This window comes from Eleginops maclovinus, chromosome 5 (assembly GCF_036324505.1).
Source record: "Eleginops maclovinus isolate JMC-PN-2008 ecotype Puerto Natales chromosome 5, JC_Emac_rtc_rv5, whole genome shotgun sequence".
NCBI classification, from domain to species: domain Eukaryota; kingdom Metazoa; phylum Chordata; class Actinopteri; order Perciformes; family Eleginopidae; genus Eleginops; species Eleginops maclovinus.
The window spans coordinates 1,608,834-1,625,669 of NC_086353.1; the positions used below are offsets into that span (position 1 = coordinate 1,608,834).

At 43.4% G+C, this 16,836-nt stretch overlaps 2 protein-coding genes across 4 annotated transcripts; one reads left to right on the top strand and one right to left on the bottom strand.

The window, feature by feature from the left end:
* The first annotated feature begins 186 nt into the window (after window positions 1-186).
* LOC134865112 (protein FAM83B-like) lies at window positions 187-12,424 on the top strand. 2 transcript variants are annotated; one of them, XM_063884534.1, is made up of 5 exons: window positions 187-425; window positions 2,144-2,636; window positions 5,868-6,032; window positions 7,977-8,101; window positions 8,709-12,424. In XM_063884534.1, the coding sequence occupies exons 2-5, from the start codon at window positions 2,187-2,189 to the stop codon at window positions 10,903-10,905; spliced, it is 2,937 nt and encodes a 978-aa protein (XP_063740604.1). In that variant the 5' UTR covers window positions 187-425; window positions 2,144-2,186; the 3' UTR covers window positions 10,906-12,424. The 2 variants fall into 2 exon arrangements, with proteins under 2 accessions (XP_063740604.1, XP_063740603.1); XM_063884533.1 differs by having other exon boundaries at window positions 187-343.
* Window positions 12,425-12,735: 311 nt separating this feature from the next.
* On the bottom strand, window positions 12,736-16,564 carry lgsn (lengsin, lens protein with glutamine synthetase domain). Of its 2 annotated transcripts, XM_063884536.1 has the most exons (5): window positions 16,326-16,525; window positions 16,100-16,132; window positions 15,294-15,969; window positions 14,301-14,461; window positions 12,736-14,068 (listed from the first exon to the last, which is right to left on the bottom strand). In XM_063884536.1, the coding sequence occupies exons 3-5, from the start codon at window positions 15,925-15,927 to the stop codon at window positions 12,875-12,877; spliced, it is 1,989 nt and encodes a 662-aa protein (XP_063740606.1). In that variant the 5' UTR covers window positions 15,928-15,969; window positions 16,100-16,132; window positions 16,326-16,525; the 3' UTR covers window positions 12,736-12,874. The 2 variants fall into 2 exon arrangements, with proteins under 2 accessions (XP_063740606.1, XP_063740605.1); XM_063884535.1 differs by lacking the exon at window positions 16,100-16,132 and having other exon boundaries at window positions 12,740-14,068; window positions 16,326-16,564.
* Window positions 16,565-16,836: the final 272 nt, after the last annotated feature.

Here is a 16,836-nt window from a genome sequence, read left to right on the forward strand (position 1 = left end):
GTTGTGTTTAGGCCCAATGGGTAAACCAACCTGCTTTCACACCTGAAACCCAGGTGAGCAGAGATGGGCGGGTCTTGTTTCAGAACGTGATCTGACAGTGCAGCCAACAGGGCAGGTACAACGAGCTCTTCCTCTGAATAGACATTTCAAACCCACACCTTGCTGCTGCTCCTGATGATTCACACACACACACACACACACACACACACACACACACACACACACACACACACACACACACACACACACACACACACACACACACACACACACACACACTTAACTTTGTTCCCTTCTAAGCTGTTGGAGGACTCTGCACAGGATTTATTTTACCGGTCATGAAGTAAGTCTGTTTATCTTTTTCTTTCAAAAGTTGAAGGATATCCGACTGTCAACACATGTCTTGAACTGTTTACCCGCTTATGGTAAGTCACACTTGTTGGACAGGTTTCTCACTCATTGAGCTCTTCTTTATTACATTTGAATGTGACTATATGCGTCTAACTAATGTAGACAACTAAAAAGTACGATGTGTTGCTCAGAATTCACGTGGAGTGAAGTTTAGAGGAGCATAACGTTACATTCGAGCCCGGTCTTTGCTGTACATTATGAGAGGACGCTTGTGCAAAAGTGTTTCTGTGTTGTGATGAACTGTTGAGTTATTGATTTAGATATAATAAGCACAAATGATTACGTTAGTTTTAAGGATAGTTTATCCTTTTAGAATCAAAAATTCCCTGCCTATAGCCTTAACATGTATTCATTTCTGTTGCAGTTCATTAAAAATGATTCATCAGCAGAAAACTTTAACATCTCAAACCATTCCTGCACAGAAATGCACTTTGCACACAAATCCAGTTTATTTAAAGGGATGTTTATGTTATCTAACGATCAAAGTATCCAGACTCTATTGGTGAACCAGAAGCACAATAATCCACTTATCTTGTGGCTTTAAGACCTTTTACTCTGCTACATTTTATCTGCAAATACTTTACATTTTTTAATAAAACGTTGAAGGATATCCAGCCGTCAGCACATGCCTGGCACTGTTTACCTAACTGTGGTAAATCACACTTGTTGGACAGGTTTTAACATTTTCTCTTTCATTGGTCTCTCCGGTGTTACCTCTTTTACATTTTTAGTGTGGCAGCATGTTACCAGCAACCTTAGTTCTTATTTAATTCGTTGTTTTTGGTCTGGCACAATTCACATAACAAAAAAAACGAAATACTTTATTCGTCCACTGGTGGGGATTTTTCTGGCGTTACAACAGATAACCGTGTAGATAAAAGGCAAAAGTAACAAAAGCAGACTTCAATATTAAATAGAAATGATGAGAAAGTGAAAAGAAATGAGTAGATAGATGAACAAATGAATGAATTCAAAAATGCGCCTAACAGAAGCATATAAAAGGTGAACAGAATAGGTCCAGGTACAGAACCTTGTGGGACTCCATGACTCATTTTGGTTTACATGGAAGATTCTCTGTTGAAACAGACTGAAACCATTCATCCGGTATCCTTTATGCTTATTAAGTGTTGAGTCTCTCGTGGTGTGAAGTATCACGGAGATCTGACACAACATGAAAAGAGAGAAGTCCTTTATCTGATGCCACAAGTACTCCGATCTTTCAGTAGCAATAAAAAACTGTTCAAATACTCGGAGTAATGCTACAAGTAAAACCCTTGAATTCAAGATCTTCCTAAAGGGAAAGTATAAAAGTATTGGCATCAAAGTGTGAAGTGGTGATTTGGCCCATTTTAGAATGACATACCGTCTGCTGGATTAGGATTATTGATCTGAATCTGAGGAACTAAAGCTGTCGGATAAATGTAGAGGAATTAAATGTACAGTACTTCAAAGTAAAGTACCTGTACCTGAAAATTGTACTTAGTATCAACGTAATAATTTAATAAGAAACAAATGTGTATATTGTGATACTGGGCTATATAAACACAATGTGATTGGTTGATTGATTGATTGATTGATTGATTGATTGGTTGATTGGTTGATTGATTGATTGATTGATTGATTGATTGATTGATTGATTGATTGATTGATTGATTGATTGATTGATTGATTGATTGATTGATTGATTGATTGATTGATTGATTGATTTTGAACACGTCTTCTCACACGAAAGGTAAAGAGAGGCCTGGTGTGCATGCGGAGGGGATTTCTCGACCATGGAGTCCAATCTGTCCGGCCTGTCTTCCCTGAAAGAGGAATACGACCTGCTCTACATCCAGCCACATTACAAGGAGACTTACCGCCTGGCCATCTACGCCCTGCTGTGCGGGGGCCAGGAGGCCTACGATGAGTTCCTCAGGGTGGAGCAGATCAGCCACTTCCTGTCGGAGGAGGAGATCCAGTTCATTTTGGAGCACGCAGAGTTACCGGTGGTGGAGGACGACAACCCCTCCTCCTCGCAGGGGACGAAGGCCACGGATGAAGCCAGACCCTCCACCTACTTCCCCACAGAGTCCGATGAAGAAGTGCCGGAACTGGACCTGGGCTGGCCCGAGGTCCCTCTGGAGGGAGCGGAGACCTCCATCAGCCTGCTGTTCAACCCGCCTAGGCTGAACACCCCCACCATCAAAGAGGTGGTGCGCAAACAGATCCAGGAGGCCCAGCTGGTGAGAACAACATACCGTTGAATACTGTTGTTTGTCAATTTTTAGCACATTTACGGTTTTTATTTTTAAATGTTGGTGGATTAAGACAGTACTGTAGCACATCGAATCACATCCTGTTCTCAACTAGAAGTGTTGAGTAAATTCAGTACAATATCTGACTAGTATATGTATCATACAATGGAAAGTACTGTATGTCAGAAGTAAATTCCGGAGTAAATACACTTTCTACTACTGCTTTCAAAAGACCCAGTGGAGGTGAGGTCAGAGGTATGCGTCAGGAGGATGAATGGAGGCAGGAGAGTTTCACTGTGTTGCTGCTCACACCCAAAGAAATAAGTTAATTGACGGCACGAAAACACAATGAAAGGCGTGGATGGAGCGGAGAAAACACACATCCAACAACATATTTCTCTGCATAAACAACTCCCTGTACGCCCTGAAGCGCTCATCACATAGTCTATAAATACACCAGGAGTGGTAAAGTACTGCCTCATATAAAAAACGTGTACTTTTTATTGTTGTATTGTATCATTAGGATTATATACTGTAGAACCACAGGAGGAACTCACAAGCCCAGCAGTAACACTCCAAATCCAAAAACCATAATGCATAATAACACGTTTTATGATAACATACATTATTTTGTTTACCGGCGTATTCATGTCCTCATCAACTTAGTTTTCCGGGCTAATACGTTTACGTTGATATGTTTTGCAGAGGTGTCAGGTAACTAAGTAGATTTACTCAAGTACTGTACTTAAGTACAATTTTGAGATACATGTATTTTACTTCAGTATTTCCATTTTGTGCTACTTTGTACTTCTACTTCTACAATTCAGAGGTACATGGTGTACTTTTACTCCACTACATGTATTTAATCCCTTTGGTTGCTAGGCAGATTTGGATTAATGATGTGCCATATACTGCCCGGACAAAAAAAAGGTCACAAGCCTGTCGGGGGGCAGCACAGCGAATGCTGGCCGTGATCAAAGCTAAAGGCGGTCCAACGAATATTAGAGTGTGTGACCTTTTTTTTGGCCGGGCAGTGTGTAATCTCCCTTAAATCAGACTTTAGTTCACCTGCAGTAAATCCAGCAGCTACCCTGCAGTATACAAAGCCATTCAAACTAGCTGCACCTTTACCAGCTCTGAGAACACTTTAATGATCAATCATTATAAAACATATCAGATATTATTCTGAAATGGACCAATCAGACAATGACTACTTTTACTGTCGCTACTTTAAGTACATTTAGAGGAGAGTACTTTCTACTTTCACTGGAGGAACATTTAGAATACTTTTACTGTGACAGAGTATTCCTACACTCTGGGACTTTACTCCTTTACTCGAGAACAAGATCTGAGTACTTCTACTTTTACTAAAGTACAAGATCTGAGTACTTCTACTTTTACTCAAGTACAAGATCTGAGTACTTCTACTTTACTCAAGTACAAGATCTGAGTACTTCCACTTTACTCAAGTACAAGATCTGAGTACTTCTATTTTACTCAAGTACAAGATCTGAGTACTTCCCCCTCCTCTGATGTTTGGTATAGTTGTACGCCTCTTTTGTATTTTTTTACTCGTAACGCAGTGATTTTACCTGAAATGTCTGACTCCCTTATCTGAAAAGCAGATCTTGGCATGATATTAGTACATGTTGGTTGTAACACTTCATTCCATCATGAAAACTGAGCAGCAGCAGGTTCTTTGTGAGGAGAGGAGTAAACGTTGAGCTGCAGCTTCTTGACGTGAAAACCGTGACCTTCAGCTGGCAGTAAACTGACTGACACCTGAGGCGATGAATTATTCCCCCTCCTGTTACAAATATTAAATAATAAATCCACTTGCTTCTGCATGAGTTACACATGTCTTTACATTTTTAAAAAAAGCATGTTACTCTACACGCCCTCTCTGCTCAGCTTCACAGAGACATTTGCATGCAGGGAGAAGAGGAGGGCTCAATGAAAGGTTAACGTAAAGGCCAAGCTCCACTTCAGACACTCACCAACATGTCTCAGCCTGAGTGTTCCCAACTCAAGCTGATCATTCACAAATTACTGCGGGGGCTGAGTGTGTGTGTGTGTGTGTGTGTGTGTGTGTGTGTGTGTGTGTGTGTGTGTGTGTGTGTGTGTGTGTGTGTGTGTGTGTGTGTGTGTGTGTGTGTGTGTGTATACAGTGTATCAGCATGATTTGCACTGCTGGATGTATCCCTGTCCTGTAACACATGTTTAATCTGTTCAGAAATGCTTTCAGTCGTCCTTTATCCCCTCAGAGAACCACTCCTCTTTTACTGAATATGTATTTGATACAACATGCTGCGCTTGTCAGATGAATAATACACCTCATAAAGAGAATGTGAGGCCAGAGAAAGTGAGTTAACTCTTTGATAACACGGTCGGCAGCCTTAACCTTCAGGATTTTCCCATCTCACTTTTTTATTTTGTCATACATCACGATACAAAAATGCAACACATTCAATATTGCCACATATTTGTTCTTTATAGAGGTTTAAGCTTAAAGTTTATATTGACTTTTCGTGCATGCGGGCAAATCAATGTAAACGTCCAGATATAATCCTTCCTTTGTTCACACCTTCTTTCTCAGAAATTCAATAAATGTTAAATAAAATAGAATAGAATAAAAAGACAGCTTCTTCCACCTGGCTCTCCCCTCCCTCCCCTACTACTCCCCCTGCCCCCATTGGACCTGGATGTTAACAGCCCCCCAACACAGAGACAGACACACACATCCAGCACCAGACACTTTAAGTACGCCGCTATGGACAAACATTTGCACTCCTGTAATATATTCATCTCATCCGTTTCTTAATATGGGTACGTAACGATGTTTGATTCTTAATTATGTGTGTGTGTGTGTGTGTGTGTGTGTGTGTGTGTGTGTGTGTGTGTGTGTGTGTGTGTGTGTGTGTGTGTGTGTGTGTGTGTGTGTGTATCTCACACTCAGAAGATTGAAATTAAAGTGGAATTTAGCTTGGTTATTTAAACAAACCTAAGAAGTTAAATGTGCGCATGCTGAGTGTTACATGTTGCCAGGGGACGGGGCGATGAGCAACATTACGATTTAAAGACTGATTTGACTTTTTCTGCATAATATATTCCATCTGTCAAAGAAATGTCTTCATGACTTTGAATCCAATTTTCACACAGAATACATTGATATTCTTCCTGTACTGAAATTTGCTTTGTGATTGTTTGTCGTTTCTCCAGTGTATTGCCATAGCGATGGACGTGTTCACTGACGTGGATATTTTCAAAGAGATCATCACGGCCACGCTGAGAGGAGTGGTGGTTTACATCCTGCTGGATCAGTCTCAGATCAGGAGCTTCCTCAACATGTCGCACAGGGTGGGCATCAACATCCACGACCTCAAGGTGGGAAATAAAGAACATTACACGTACAAAGTGAAGGTTAATTGTCCGGTGTCTTGCTCAAGGGCACCACCGCAGGGCCCAGGAGGTAAACTTGGACCTCTCCAAGTACCAGTAAATGCAACATTTTAGGTCTGCTCGGGGTCTTGAACCGGCGACCCTATGATTCCCAGTCAAAGCCCCTATTGACTGCTGCCAGACATCAATCTTCTCATCGATCTTGATTCTGGTTGAGGTTCAAAACTGAAAAAGTGCTGAAAGGGACCCAGTGTGAAACCCCCGAGGTGTATAAATGCGTTTATGAGTGGGTCCTTGTGTCTTTTGTTCTCATGGAACGAATCCAGATGACATGCACAAGCCTGCCGTTGACATTTGAAGTCTCAAGCAAATGTACATCTTTGAAAATATGACCTTTGCAAATATTTTATGAGAAAGAAACAGACTAGTTAGACCTCAAAGATAGGTAAACGCTTTATGTAAGCAAAGACTCCACAGCATCTTAATTGCTTCAATTAGATTCACCATTTGAACACAATACCTCCCAAATCTCCTCACCATTAATCACTCAAGAAATTAAAATCTGATTTCTTTAATGCACGTGTGAGGTTTAGGATTTCAAGATTTAGAAACTTGTGTTCTGGTCAACAAGAAGAACAGGAAGACAGACTTTATCAATCAACGCCATGAAACACCACACTCAAGAGTAAACAATGCAACACAATAACTTGATTTTGGAGGGAAAACCGCCCATCCTTCCCGCTCTTTTAGCCGTAATTTTGCACATTTTTATTCCACCGATGTCGCCTGCAGACGAAGCTTCGCCTGTGGCATGACCTTTCTTCTGTAGGCAGAGCTTTTAGTGGATTAAGTCTGACATTTGCTCCACACCCTGGTGAGGATGCTGTCATTTACAAGCCGGTCCCTGCTACGTGCATTTTTTACCTGTCATTATTCATGCGAGACGACTGCAGCCGCCGTAGGAAAGATCTGTTGGAGGCTGGATTTTCCTGTTGAGCAGCAGCAGGATGAGGCAGACACATGACGCTGTGTGAAGAAACCGCTTAGCCATTAGCCACATAGAAATACCAGCCGCAGAGAAACTGACACACAGGTTTCATCATGTCGAGGATCACAAAGGGTGTGTGTGTGTGTGTGTGGGTGTGTGTGTGTGTGTGTGTTCCTAGAATTACGCCATTAGGTGTTTACTGGAAAAATCTAGTGATCTAGTGAAGAAATCTTATTTAAGGCACAATACAAAGGAAAAGTGATGGACTGTATTTGTTGAATACACTTTAAACTCTTTAACCTAAACTAACAGAGTAGTCATTGAAGCAGACTTTGTAAATTCAGTTTTTAATCCGTTGATCTGCAGTTATAGTGCAGTTGATTTAAACAGGATCTATACATGCATTAATGGAGAGGTGTTCGGGGAAAGGATGGCCATGATTCAGCGCCTTGGGGAACTGTTGAAGTTTGCTGCAGTGCTCTAGGACACCATTGTTTATTTTGTTGGTCTGTGCAGGGACTTGATCCAGTGACCATCAGGTGTTTGCCAGGTCAAGTCAACAAAATTGCGCTTCAGCCCGCCCCAAAAATAACCTGCTCTCTAGAAGAGATCAAACTTTAACTCGCTATAACGTGGTTCAATAAAAATGTTGCTTTCTTCTCCTCAAAGCCAATGGGCCGGCAGATACGGGTAATCTGGAATGGCACAGGGAGCAACAAGTACAAACTCCCACTGCGCAGCCCCTGCTCATCCCACAGAACTTTCCAAGCATGAAAATGGCAGACAGACAGTCAGAGCTGGTTAGCATAATGTAGCAGAGCAAACAAGATGAATACCAACACCACTCCAAGTATTGCTGATGTCGCTGCATATCTGCTGTATGGTTAAATGCTAGAGTGTCTCTAACCTGGTGACTTTTGTTTTGTTTGTTTCTCCATCAGAAGCTCCGTGTTCGGACGGTTCCAGGACTTCTGTATCAGTGCCGGTCCGGGGTGAAGTTCAGTGGAGATCTGGAGCAAAGGTTTATTCTGGTGGACAATCGAACAGCGTTGTTTGGAACGTACAGGTGAGTCAGCCCTGTGTTTGTACCTTTACTATACAAGATGTATTCCTCAACAGTTAAATCAAAATAAGGCCATTAAATGAGATATTTTATTCACCTGTCAGATTCAATTTTGCAGGAATTTGGTGTCTCCTATTGTTTTGTCCTCTTGTCTTACAAATGTGTAAACTGATATGAAACTAAAACTGGCACTGGTCATTTGGACCCTGTTTAAATATTGCATCAACAGTTGATCTGTTTCCGGGTGTCCTGTAGAAGAATGCTTGTGAGTGCCAGGTGTACAGCATATGCACGCAGAGCATTCACACAGTGTGACCGCATTCTTAAGAAAACAAATCTGCATGGATTAAGACCAATGTATCTCCTGCTCCCTCGACCAATCCGTTGTCAGCTACTAGAATTAACAGGCTTCCTCAGAACTATCTTTAAAAAAAGGCCTGAATTTGTCTTGTCTTGAAAAGGCAAATACTTGGGAATTTGGGTTTAATGATTTTGGGGTTTGGGTTGTACTTCCCTCAAAGTCCAAGAAGTCACAAAATCAAGTGATTATTATAGTAACATGTCAAATCATTGTTAATCATCCCTGCTGGTTGGTGTGTTTCTGTTTCAGCTACACATGGGCGTTTGAGAAGATCAACCACAGCATGGTCCTGGTGATCACCGGTCAGCTGGTTGGCTCTTATGACGAGGAGTTTAGACGGCTATACGCCCGCTCCACAGTCCCTGCAGTCCTCTCCAAGGAAAAGTCTTCTGTCCAGCCCCTGAAAGAAGGTGTGAGCCTGCAGAGGCCGAACGGCAGCCAGCTTTCCCTCCACCAAATCCACATGAGACCCAAAGTGATGCACGGCATGAGGAGCGCTCAGGATGGATTTAACAATGGCGCCATGACGAGGGTCCTGAGCGTTCAGGAGAGGCTGAATCAAACTCACTGTTTCGACATGGGGAACCTGGTGCGTGGACACAGCTATGGCGGAGAGCTGCAGAAGTTAAACTCCTCGGGCCGACTGAGGATGGGGACTAAAGACATCGGACTCCCGGTTACCCCCAATAAAACAGCTCAGAACCTGCTACAAAACAGGTTGTCTCAACATCACATTAGACACCGGACTCGCTACGGAGCGGACCAAAATCTGATACCATTCAACTCTGAAACATCCCTCCACAGGTGGAAGATGGACGCATACTTTAACGACAGCGACGGGCCTAAAGATGATGCATTATCCCCACTGTCATCTCCGTATAACAGCTACACAGGCTTAAATGAGCAGCAATCACAGATGATCCACGTCAGATCAAGGGACATTAGGAACAGGATGGAGGAAATGAGGCAGAAGAGACTCAGTATGCAGGAGTATGGCAACCTCAGGCAGAGCCAAGAGTCCTTGAGGTCTTTGTACCAGGCTGTGGAAAGACCAAAGTATTTGTCTTCATTAAGAAGTCTGGACATGAGGCAGAGTATCCCAGAATTCGAGCCAATTGTGCAAAATGGGGTCAGTGACAAACCAACCAATCACAATGACAGCGAGCCAAATAAGGAAGGCGACAAAACAGAGCAACCTCTCACTGAGGACCAACGTTCGGCCTCTAACTACGATGTCATGATGACTCCAGATCGAAAAACAACACCGAAATATGACTGGCACGAACCTCTCTCCAGGACAACTTCAGCTGCTGAGTTAGAGATACAACTAAACGATCCATCGCTCAAACTCTCCCACTTGCAGCCCAGCGGTCTCCAACACCCGCGAGCAATGGAGGCTTTGACGGAGATCCCTGAGGAGAAAGAGGGTTCACGTGTCAACAGTTCAGACTCAGCCGCATTCAAAGAAGGAAATGAGGAGATAGGCAAAGACGAGAAAGCTCTTCCAAAGCAGAACTCTGTGAAATCCAGCGTTCCTGCAGAACCAAAGCACCAGGATCAAACCAGAGTCAAACCTGCTTCTGTAGGTAAGGCTGCAGAACCGAAGCACCAGGATCAAACCAAAGTCAAACCTGCTTCTGTAGGTAAGGCTGCAGAACCAAAGCACCAGGATCAAACCAGACTCAACCCTGGTTCTGTAGGTAAGGTGTCCAACAGCTCAAGCGCAGTCGCTCCAAAAGAAAGAGAGAAATCAATTTCCAAAGATGAACCATCTGTACCAAAGAGCACTTCCCCAGGATCTCAGCATGCAGGTGAAGCTAGGAGTAGTCAAGTGGACAAAAAGCAAACACAGCCCGAGGAACCACCCCTCCAAAGGATGAATTCCTTGAGAATGAAAGTACATTCGCTGCTTACGAGTGACGAAAAGAAATCATCCAAGAAAGAAGAGAAGTCGCTGCGAAGAAAGGAATCGCTGAGAACGCAGAACCCGTCAAACCAACCCCTCAAAGCAGACCACTCACAGGCGGCAGAGCAACCGACAACAAAGAAAGGTCATTCTACGAGCGTCTCCCGGTCGCACAGCTCTCTCGCTGCTCCAACAGACACAGAGAAGCATAAATCTGGATTCCAGAGATTATCTCCACAGCGTTCCAGTAAGAAGAAGACGAACCCTGCAGGAGAGCAGGATCGAGGATCGAAGAGCACTCTGAACGACGAGGAAGGGATGCCCGCTCGAAGCCGGAGAGACCAAGTCTACAGCCGATACGAACTATTGTTCAACCCGGAAAGTAATCATCTGGACAAATCAACAAGGGTCCCGAGCATGTATCCCTCAGAGAAAGACAGAAGCTCGTCTCTTAGCAGGCAGGACCCACAGAGTGGCTCGGAGAACAAACTGGGGAGGTTCATGCAACGGGTCGGAAATTTGATAGGCAAGAACAAGTAGAGTAAGAAACGACGCAATGCTCAGGAAGGAAGGCAGTATTAGTGCATAATCCATGGATGTGTCCGAAGTTATTCACTGCAAGTTTGTTTATATTCCAACAACAAAGCAACTACACCCAGAACAGTGTTGTGTCAGGTAACTGTTTGATTCAATAAGTGGCAGCGACAGACAGAAAGGTCTTCAGCCTCGATTTAAAAAAAAAGTGTTGCAGCAAACTGTTTTCTCTACCCCGCTCACTACTCCTTACTAAGGAGTTCTATGTAGAGGTATAAATAGTGACCTCATCTGCATAAAATGATTTTTAAAGGTGCCAATTCGGGTCATTTATCTGAACCATTAATAATGGCATCCCTTTCTGACAGAAGATGCAAAAAACTGAACTTGTGCTAGAGCAGCGTCTGCTGGGGGACCGTCTATATTACCATCCATTAAATAGGGTGTAATAATTTCCGACAGCACTACAGATTGGCAAGTCTCTACAGCAGAGTAGTGGTGAGTGATTTTGGACACAGCCCATGTATTGTTCATTGCTTTATCTGGCCTCCCAGCAGGGACAGAGTTGGGTGGTTGCCACTGCAGTGTTCTTTTGTTGGATAATGTGTCTTAGATCTTATCAGGGCACATATTAACCACCGTTTCCAAAACACAAGAGGCCTCTCAACAGGTGTCTGTGTCCTTTATTTTGCAAGTTTACTTAAGGACAGGTGTGGTGTGAGTATTGTGTATGTGTGTCCGGCCTGATACTGTATGTCTCTTTGCCATAGAGCTACAGACATGAACACACTCTCAATTCCACACACACCATCCTGATGCCACGCATGTATATTAATCCACCGCTGAAAATAGTCCCCAACAAATGCACTGTTTCATAATTACTGTTTTGGGAAGAAAATCATCTCTTAAGCATTGAAAGACGGACTAATGGGATGTTGTATAGCAAACCTTGTATTTTCTCTTGGTCTCATTTGTCAATTAAAATTCTTTTGAAAGGGCTTCATGTTGTACATTGATGATGATTTTTGAAATGATATGCATGTTTGTAATACTGAGTAATCCAGATGTGTAACAAAACTAAACCTACAGTGAAACAGTGTTTAACTAAGGGGAAATATATCATTTAAACCAAGACTTCGGTGGGAATCATGAGGTATCTCTTTCTAAGAAATTATCAAAGTCTCGGTTACCGTTTCATTCATTTTCAAACACCACTGGGAACAGGGTTTTTTTAGTCCACTCGAAAACTGATCAGAGTGAAATCTGTTGAGTAAATACGACATCGCATATTTTATTGTTACTTTTTAATGCAGGTAGCAGCACAAGCATTATTTTTACGAGACTTGAAGCTGAATTAAACTGAAATAATCAGGAAGGATTGGTTACAATACAATTGTTTTTTTTAAAGTGTTTTCTGTAAATTGGGTAAACTGACTCTTTTGTGTTGTGTTGTAGATTGTACCTTCATGTATTTATGTCTGTAAAATACACTGTAAATAAAAGAATACAACGTGAAAAAACCTTACATGAATAGAGTGTTTGTTTTTTGGGGAAGAAAAAGGAAGGGTAGGCTAAGAAACACTTAGGTAAATAAAGGGTTAGTATCTCTTCGAAAACTACTTAACGTCAGGAGCCACCAAGAGGTTAGAATATTCATTGCAAACAGAAAACGAAAACTGAGACTATTTAAAATGGAGAGCAATTTTCAGTATAGAAGTCACAGCATTTTGAGTTTTCCTTTTTAGGTCCAAGCCATTTTGTTAATTGATCTGATTAGAGCAACAGTAATGTTCTTAATATTAATAACAACATTTTACAAAACTGCTGTGCACATCGAGGATGTAGTAATACTTTTATTTTGTAATAACCGAAAAATATCTACAATCTGCAATAATAAACAGGTGTCATATAAAAAGAAAAGCTGTGTTTATTGCCTTTATTCGTGTAGGAGGAGGAAGTCTGTGGAGCGGGCTTTCTAGATGAAATACTCCAGGCACTTGTTCCTCTCATCATCCAGTTCTTGGGTCTCAATCTCAAACTTTTTCATGGCAATGAAATACTGAACAAAGGGCTCTCCGAGGGTGCTGCAGATGACGTGATCCTCGCTCAGTGCCTCCAGAGCCTCGTCGAGCTTCACTGGAACGGCAAAATCCTTCTGCTGACCGGGGGCGTTGTAAAGACCGCTCTCGATGTTCAGGTTTCGCTTGATGCCGTCCAGTCCCGCGGCCACGGTGGCAGCCAGCACGATGTACGGGTTGGCCATAGCTGAGCCCAGCTTGTTGTCGATGTGCGTCTCCCTTCCCCCGTGACTCTTAATGTTGAAGGAGCTGCTGTTATCATTGCAACCGCATGTGGCGTAAAGCATGCGTTTAGGGTCTTTGATTGTCTTTGCGATGTGGCTCCGGCAGCCCAGGCCGGGCGACATCAGGCAGCTCAGAGCAGCAGAGTGCGTAAGAAGCCCAGCAAGCCATTTCCTGCCAATCTCAGATAGCTCACCAGCCTTCTCCCCGCTTTGGAAGAGGCTACGTCGGCCGTTAGCATCCCACAAGCTGTGAGAGAGCACCCCAGCATTGTACAGGCCGTCGTCGGTGAAGAAGCTGGCGATGTAGCTGTGCTTGCGAGCCATTTCTTTGATGCCGGTGCGGAAAGTGAAGGCAGTGTCTGCGGCCGCAATCCCAAACTCTGGCCTCAGGTTGATCTCCATCTGGCCGGGGGCGCTTGCAGAGGCGATGCTGTCTATGTCTGCGCCCATGCAGTACATGCTGTCCACCAGCTGCTGGAAGAAAGGCAGGTCATGGTTGCTGAGAAGTGTGGTCGCCGGGAACAAGAGCGTCTTGGGTCCGATGCGGTCCGGCGTTCCCAGGACGCAGCATTCATAGGTGAAGGAGGAGTGCAGGGAGAAGCCGAGGCTTTGGAGCTGGCCGAGAAGCTGCTTGGCGATGAGGCGGGGTGAAGTGCGAAGGGGGCTTCCTGCAACGGTGCAGGGGTCGCATATAACCCGGGCTGTCTGCTCGGCCCAGGGTAAGACCCTGAAGGTCGACAGATCAGGGATCAGGAGGACATCACTGCTGAAGTTAGCCGTGCTGGCATTGTCTACTTCGTTGCTCTTAGGGCTCAGGGTCAGCTCCAAGTAGCTTCTGGGCATCGGTACCCCGTACACCGCTTTCTCCTGGGGATACATTTGTGTTGAAGCATTCATTCCAAATACACCTATTCACTTTTGTAGAGTTGATAAGCTATCAGGTTGATGTATAAAAAGCATACAAACTGAGAGCATTAAGATAGATAGATAGATAGATAGATAGATAGATAGATAGATAGATAGATAGATAGATAGATAGATAGATAGATAGATAGATAGATAGATAGATAGATAGATAGATAGATGTGGGTGTAATTACATGGAAGAAGCGGACGGGCACTGTCTTGGACCTGGACACCCCGTGGAGGTCGGTGGCCTCGAAGCGGACAAAGTTGATGTTTTCTCTGGCGATCTGCTGCTTGATCTGCTCCATGTTGGCAATGAACCTCTGATTTCCAATAGTATCAACACAGTCGTTATCTGTGGAACAGAGTATGAAATATCTGCGAAAACATTTCATAACCAAGGGAGAAATTAATTCAAAATGCTGTGTATACTATTCTTGAAAAAGTCAAATACATCCTTGGTTTTCCCTTTTTATTTAAAAAAAGCTCTAAGCTCTAGTGGTGGCAAGACCAACATAATCAAATTAAAACCTGTTTGGTTTAGCAAGACAGACAAGACATCGCAAGACTTATGGATGATATATTGTTATCCATGTCAACCAATAATAACAAGGAATTGCAGTACAGAAATGCCAAACTAGGTTTAGGATCATTTAAAACCAATGTCACCAGTACAGAGTTTGTCCACCAGAGAGCACTGGCAATGCCATAAAATGTCTTACTAAGGATGTGTATTGGTAACAAATACGAAACAAATATGTATGAAGATTGTTTATGTAATAAAGAATGAGCTATCTGCCAACATATCACAGTATCTATATAAACCTGCAAAATCTAGTATTGGTTCGGCTAAAATACTCAACAAAATGCCATAAAAATTCAAATAAGTGATAAACCATTGATCCAGGTAGCTCCAAAGGTAAGTGTTGATTAAGGAAATTGAGGAGATAGAAAAGAAAGACATCCAAACCAAGTTAAATCTACTAAACTGACTAATCAAGTCATAATTAAAGGTAAAAAAACCCAACTAAATAGAGGTCAATATTAATCAAAAAGTCCAAACAGGAACTAGAATGAGACAAAGCCAACACTTTAGAACAATACGAGACCCAAGATGGAGGAAGGAATTGAGCACCTTTCAATGATTTGCCACAAACTTCTAGTCGTTTAACCAAAGCTTCACTGACCTGTGTGAGGAGCTCCAGTCTCTGCCCAGGATCCGCCGCTTGCATATGTGTGAGCCCTAACTCCAGGCAGCCTATTTGTGTTGGCATCCGGCCTGATTGAGCTGGATGAATCCACGTCGGAAGGCTGCTGAATAGACGTGCTATCTCTGAACCTGGCCCCCCTTCTGGAAGCGTCGGATTGGGGTTTGAAGGTGCTGAACGTCCTGTTGGGGTTTCCATCGTCCTGCCGTCCATCGGACCTTCCATAACCCCCACTGCTGCTTCCATGGAGGTACGTATAAGGACTTCCTGGCTTCCCCTCGTCTCTTCCCCGGATGTTAAGCATAGGGCTGTCTCTCAGGATGGTCTTTAGCTCCTCCATGGTCTGCCGGGAGACGCTCGTTTCACCGTAGGACGCCCTGGATTGAGAGGAACCCCCTGTAGTCCAATCGTCCTCGACGGCAGGCTTGACCTCCACCTGCACTGGGGGCTTGTGAGGCAAGGGGCTGATGGAGATCACAGTAGGGGTTTCTGGAGGTAAAGGGCTGCTGGCGGGAGAATGGATGATGGACGGACCTGCTCTTCTGGAGCTCCAGTCCACGGGGGATGCATGTCTCCCAGACACCCTTACCCCCTTCTTGTTGCCCAGGCTCATCCTTGTGCCATCGATTTGGTCTTTGCTTCTACTCTCGCCCTCCTGGAAAACACACAATGGCTTTATCACAAGTACGGTAGGAGATTGTTATAGTTTATATATGAAAAGCTACCAAAGAATGTAAAGAGGTGAACTTGTAATGCAGACAAGTAAAGACATTAAATTAACTTACATTTCATTAATCTGATCCTTTTATCTGGAGCGACTTGCGAAAAATACAGTCAATCATGAATAAATAAACTCAGAAAATAAGAATCCTGCAGGTAGGATAGCTATCAATAAGCAAAACCATTGTTAGTGCTACTGTATTTGCTTCAAATGACATAAGCAAAGACAAGATACACAAACAAAGTCAACAAAGAACGATGTATCTGGAAATGCACAAATGAAAAAGTTACCTTGAAATCTTCAGAGTCATTCATTTCTTTGTTAGGACTCTTTCATGAACTGTGATTAGGATTTGATAGCCCCTCCTGTGAAGGCCGAGCTTCACTCGCACATCATTTATATAAAGACAATTGGTACAATGGTGACGGATTAGAAAATTCTTTTTGCCCCCCAACACCCACGGGAGTCGGGCTGGAAACTGGCAGCGTCCGGCCGCAGGTGGACACTGTGCTGCTGCTGCTGCTTCATGCCCATTGGCTGCCCCTGAGGACAATTCAGAGTTGCTTTTGTGCCGTTGCAAAGTGGAACTGCAGCACTCAGCAGCTCTGTTTGAGCTTCCAGAAAGATATAGGCATCAAACATATTTATTCCAGAGGAGCAGACAATGCTCGCCGTTATTGATGGTCTGTGCATTAATGAGCTGCTGTCTGATCCAGAGGGGGGTTTCTTAAGAAAGCAGCTTTGGTCAATGTAGTAAATCATCATTATTGGTATCACTTTCTAATCTGTTATTTGTGATAA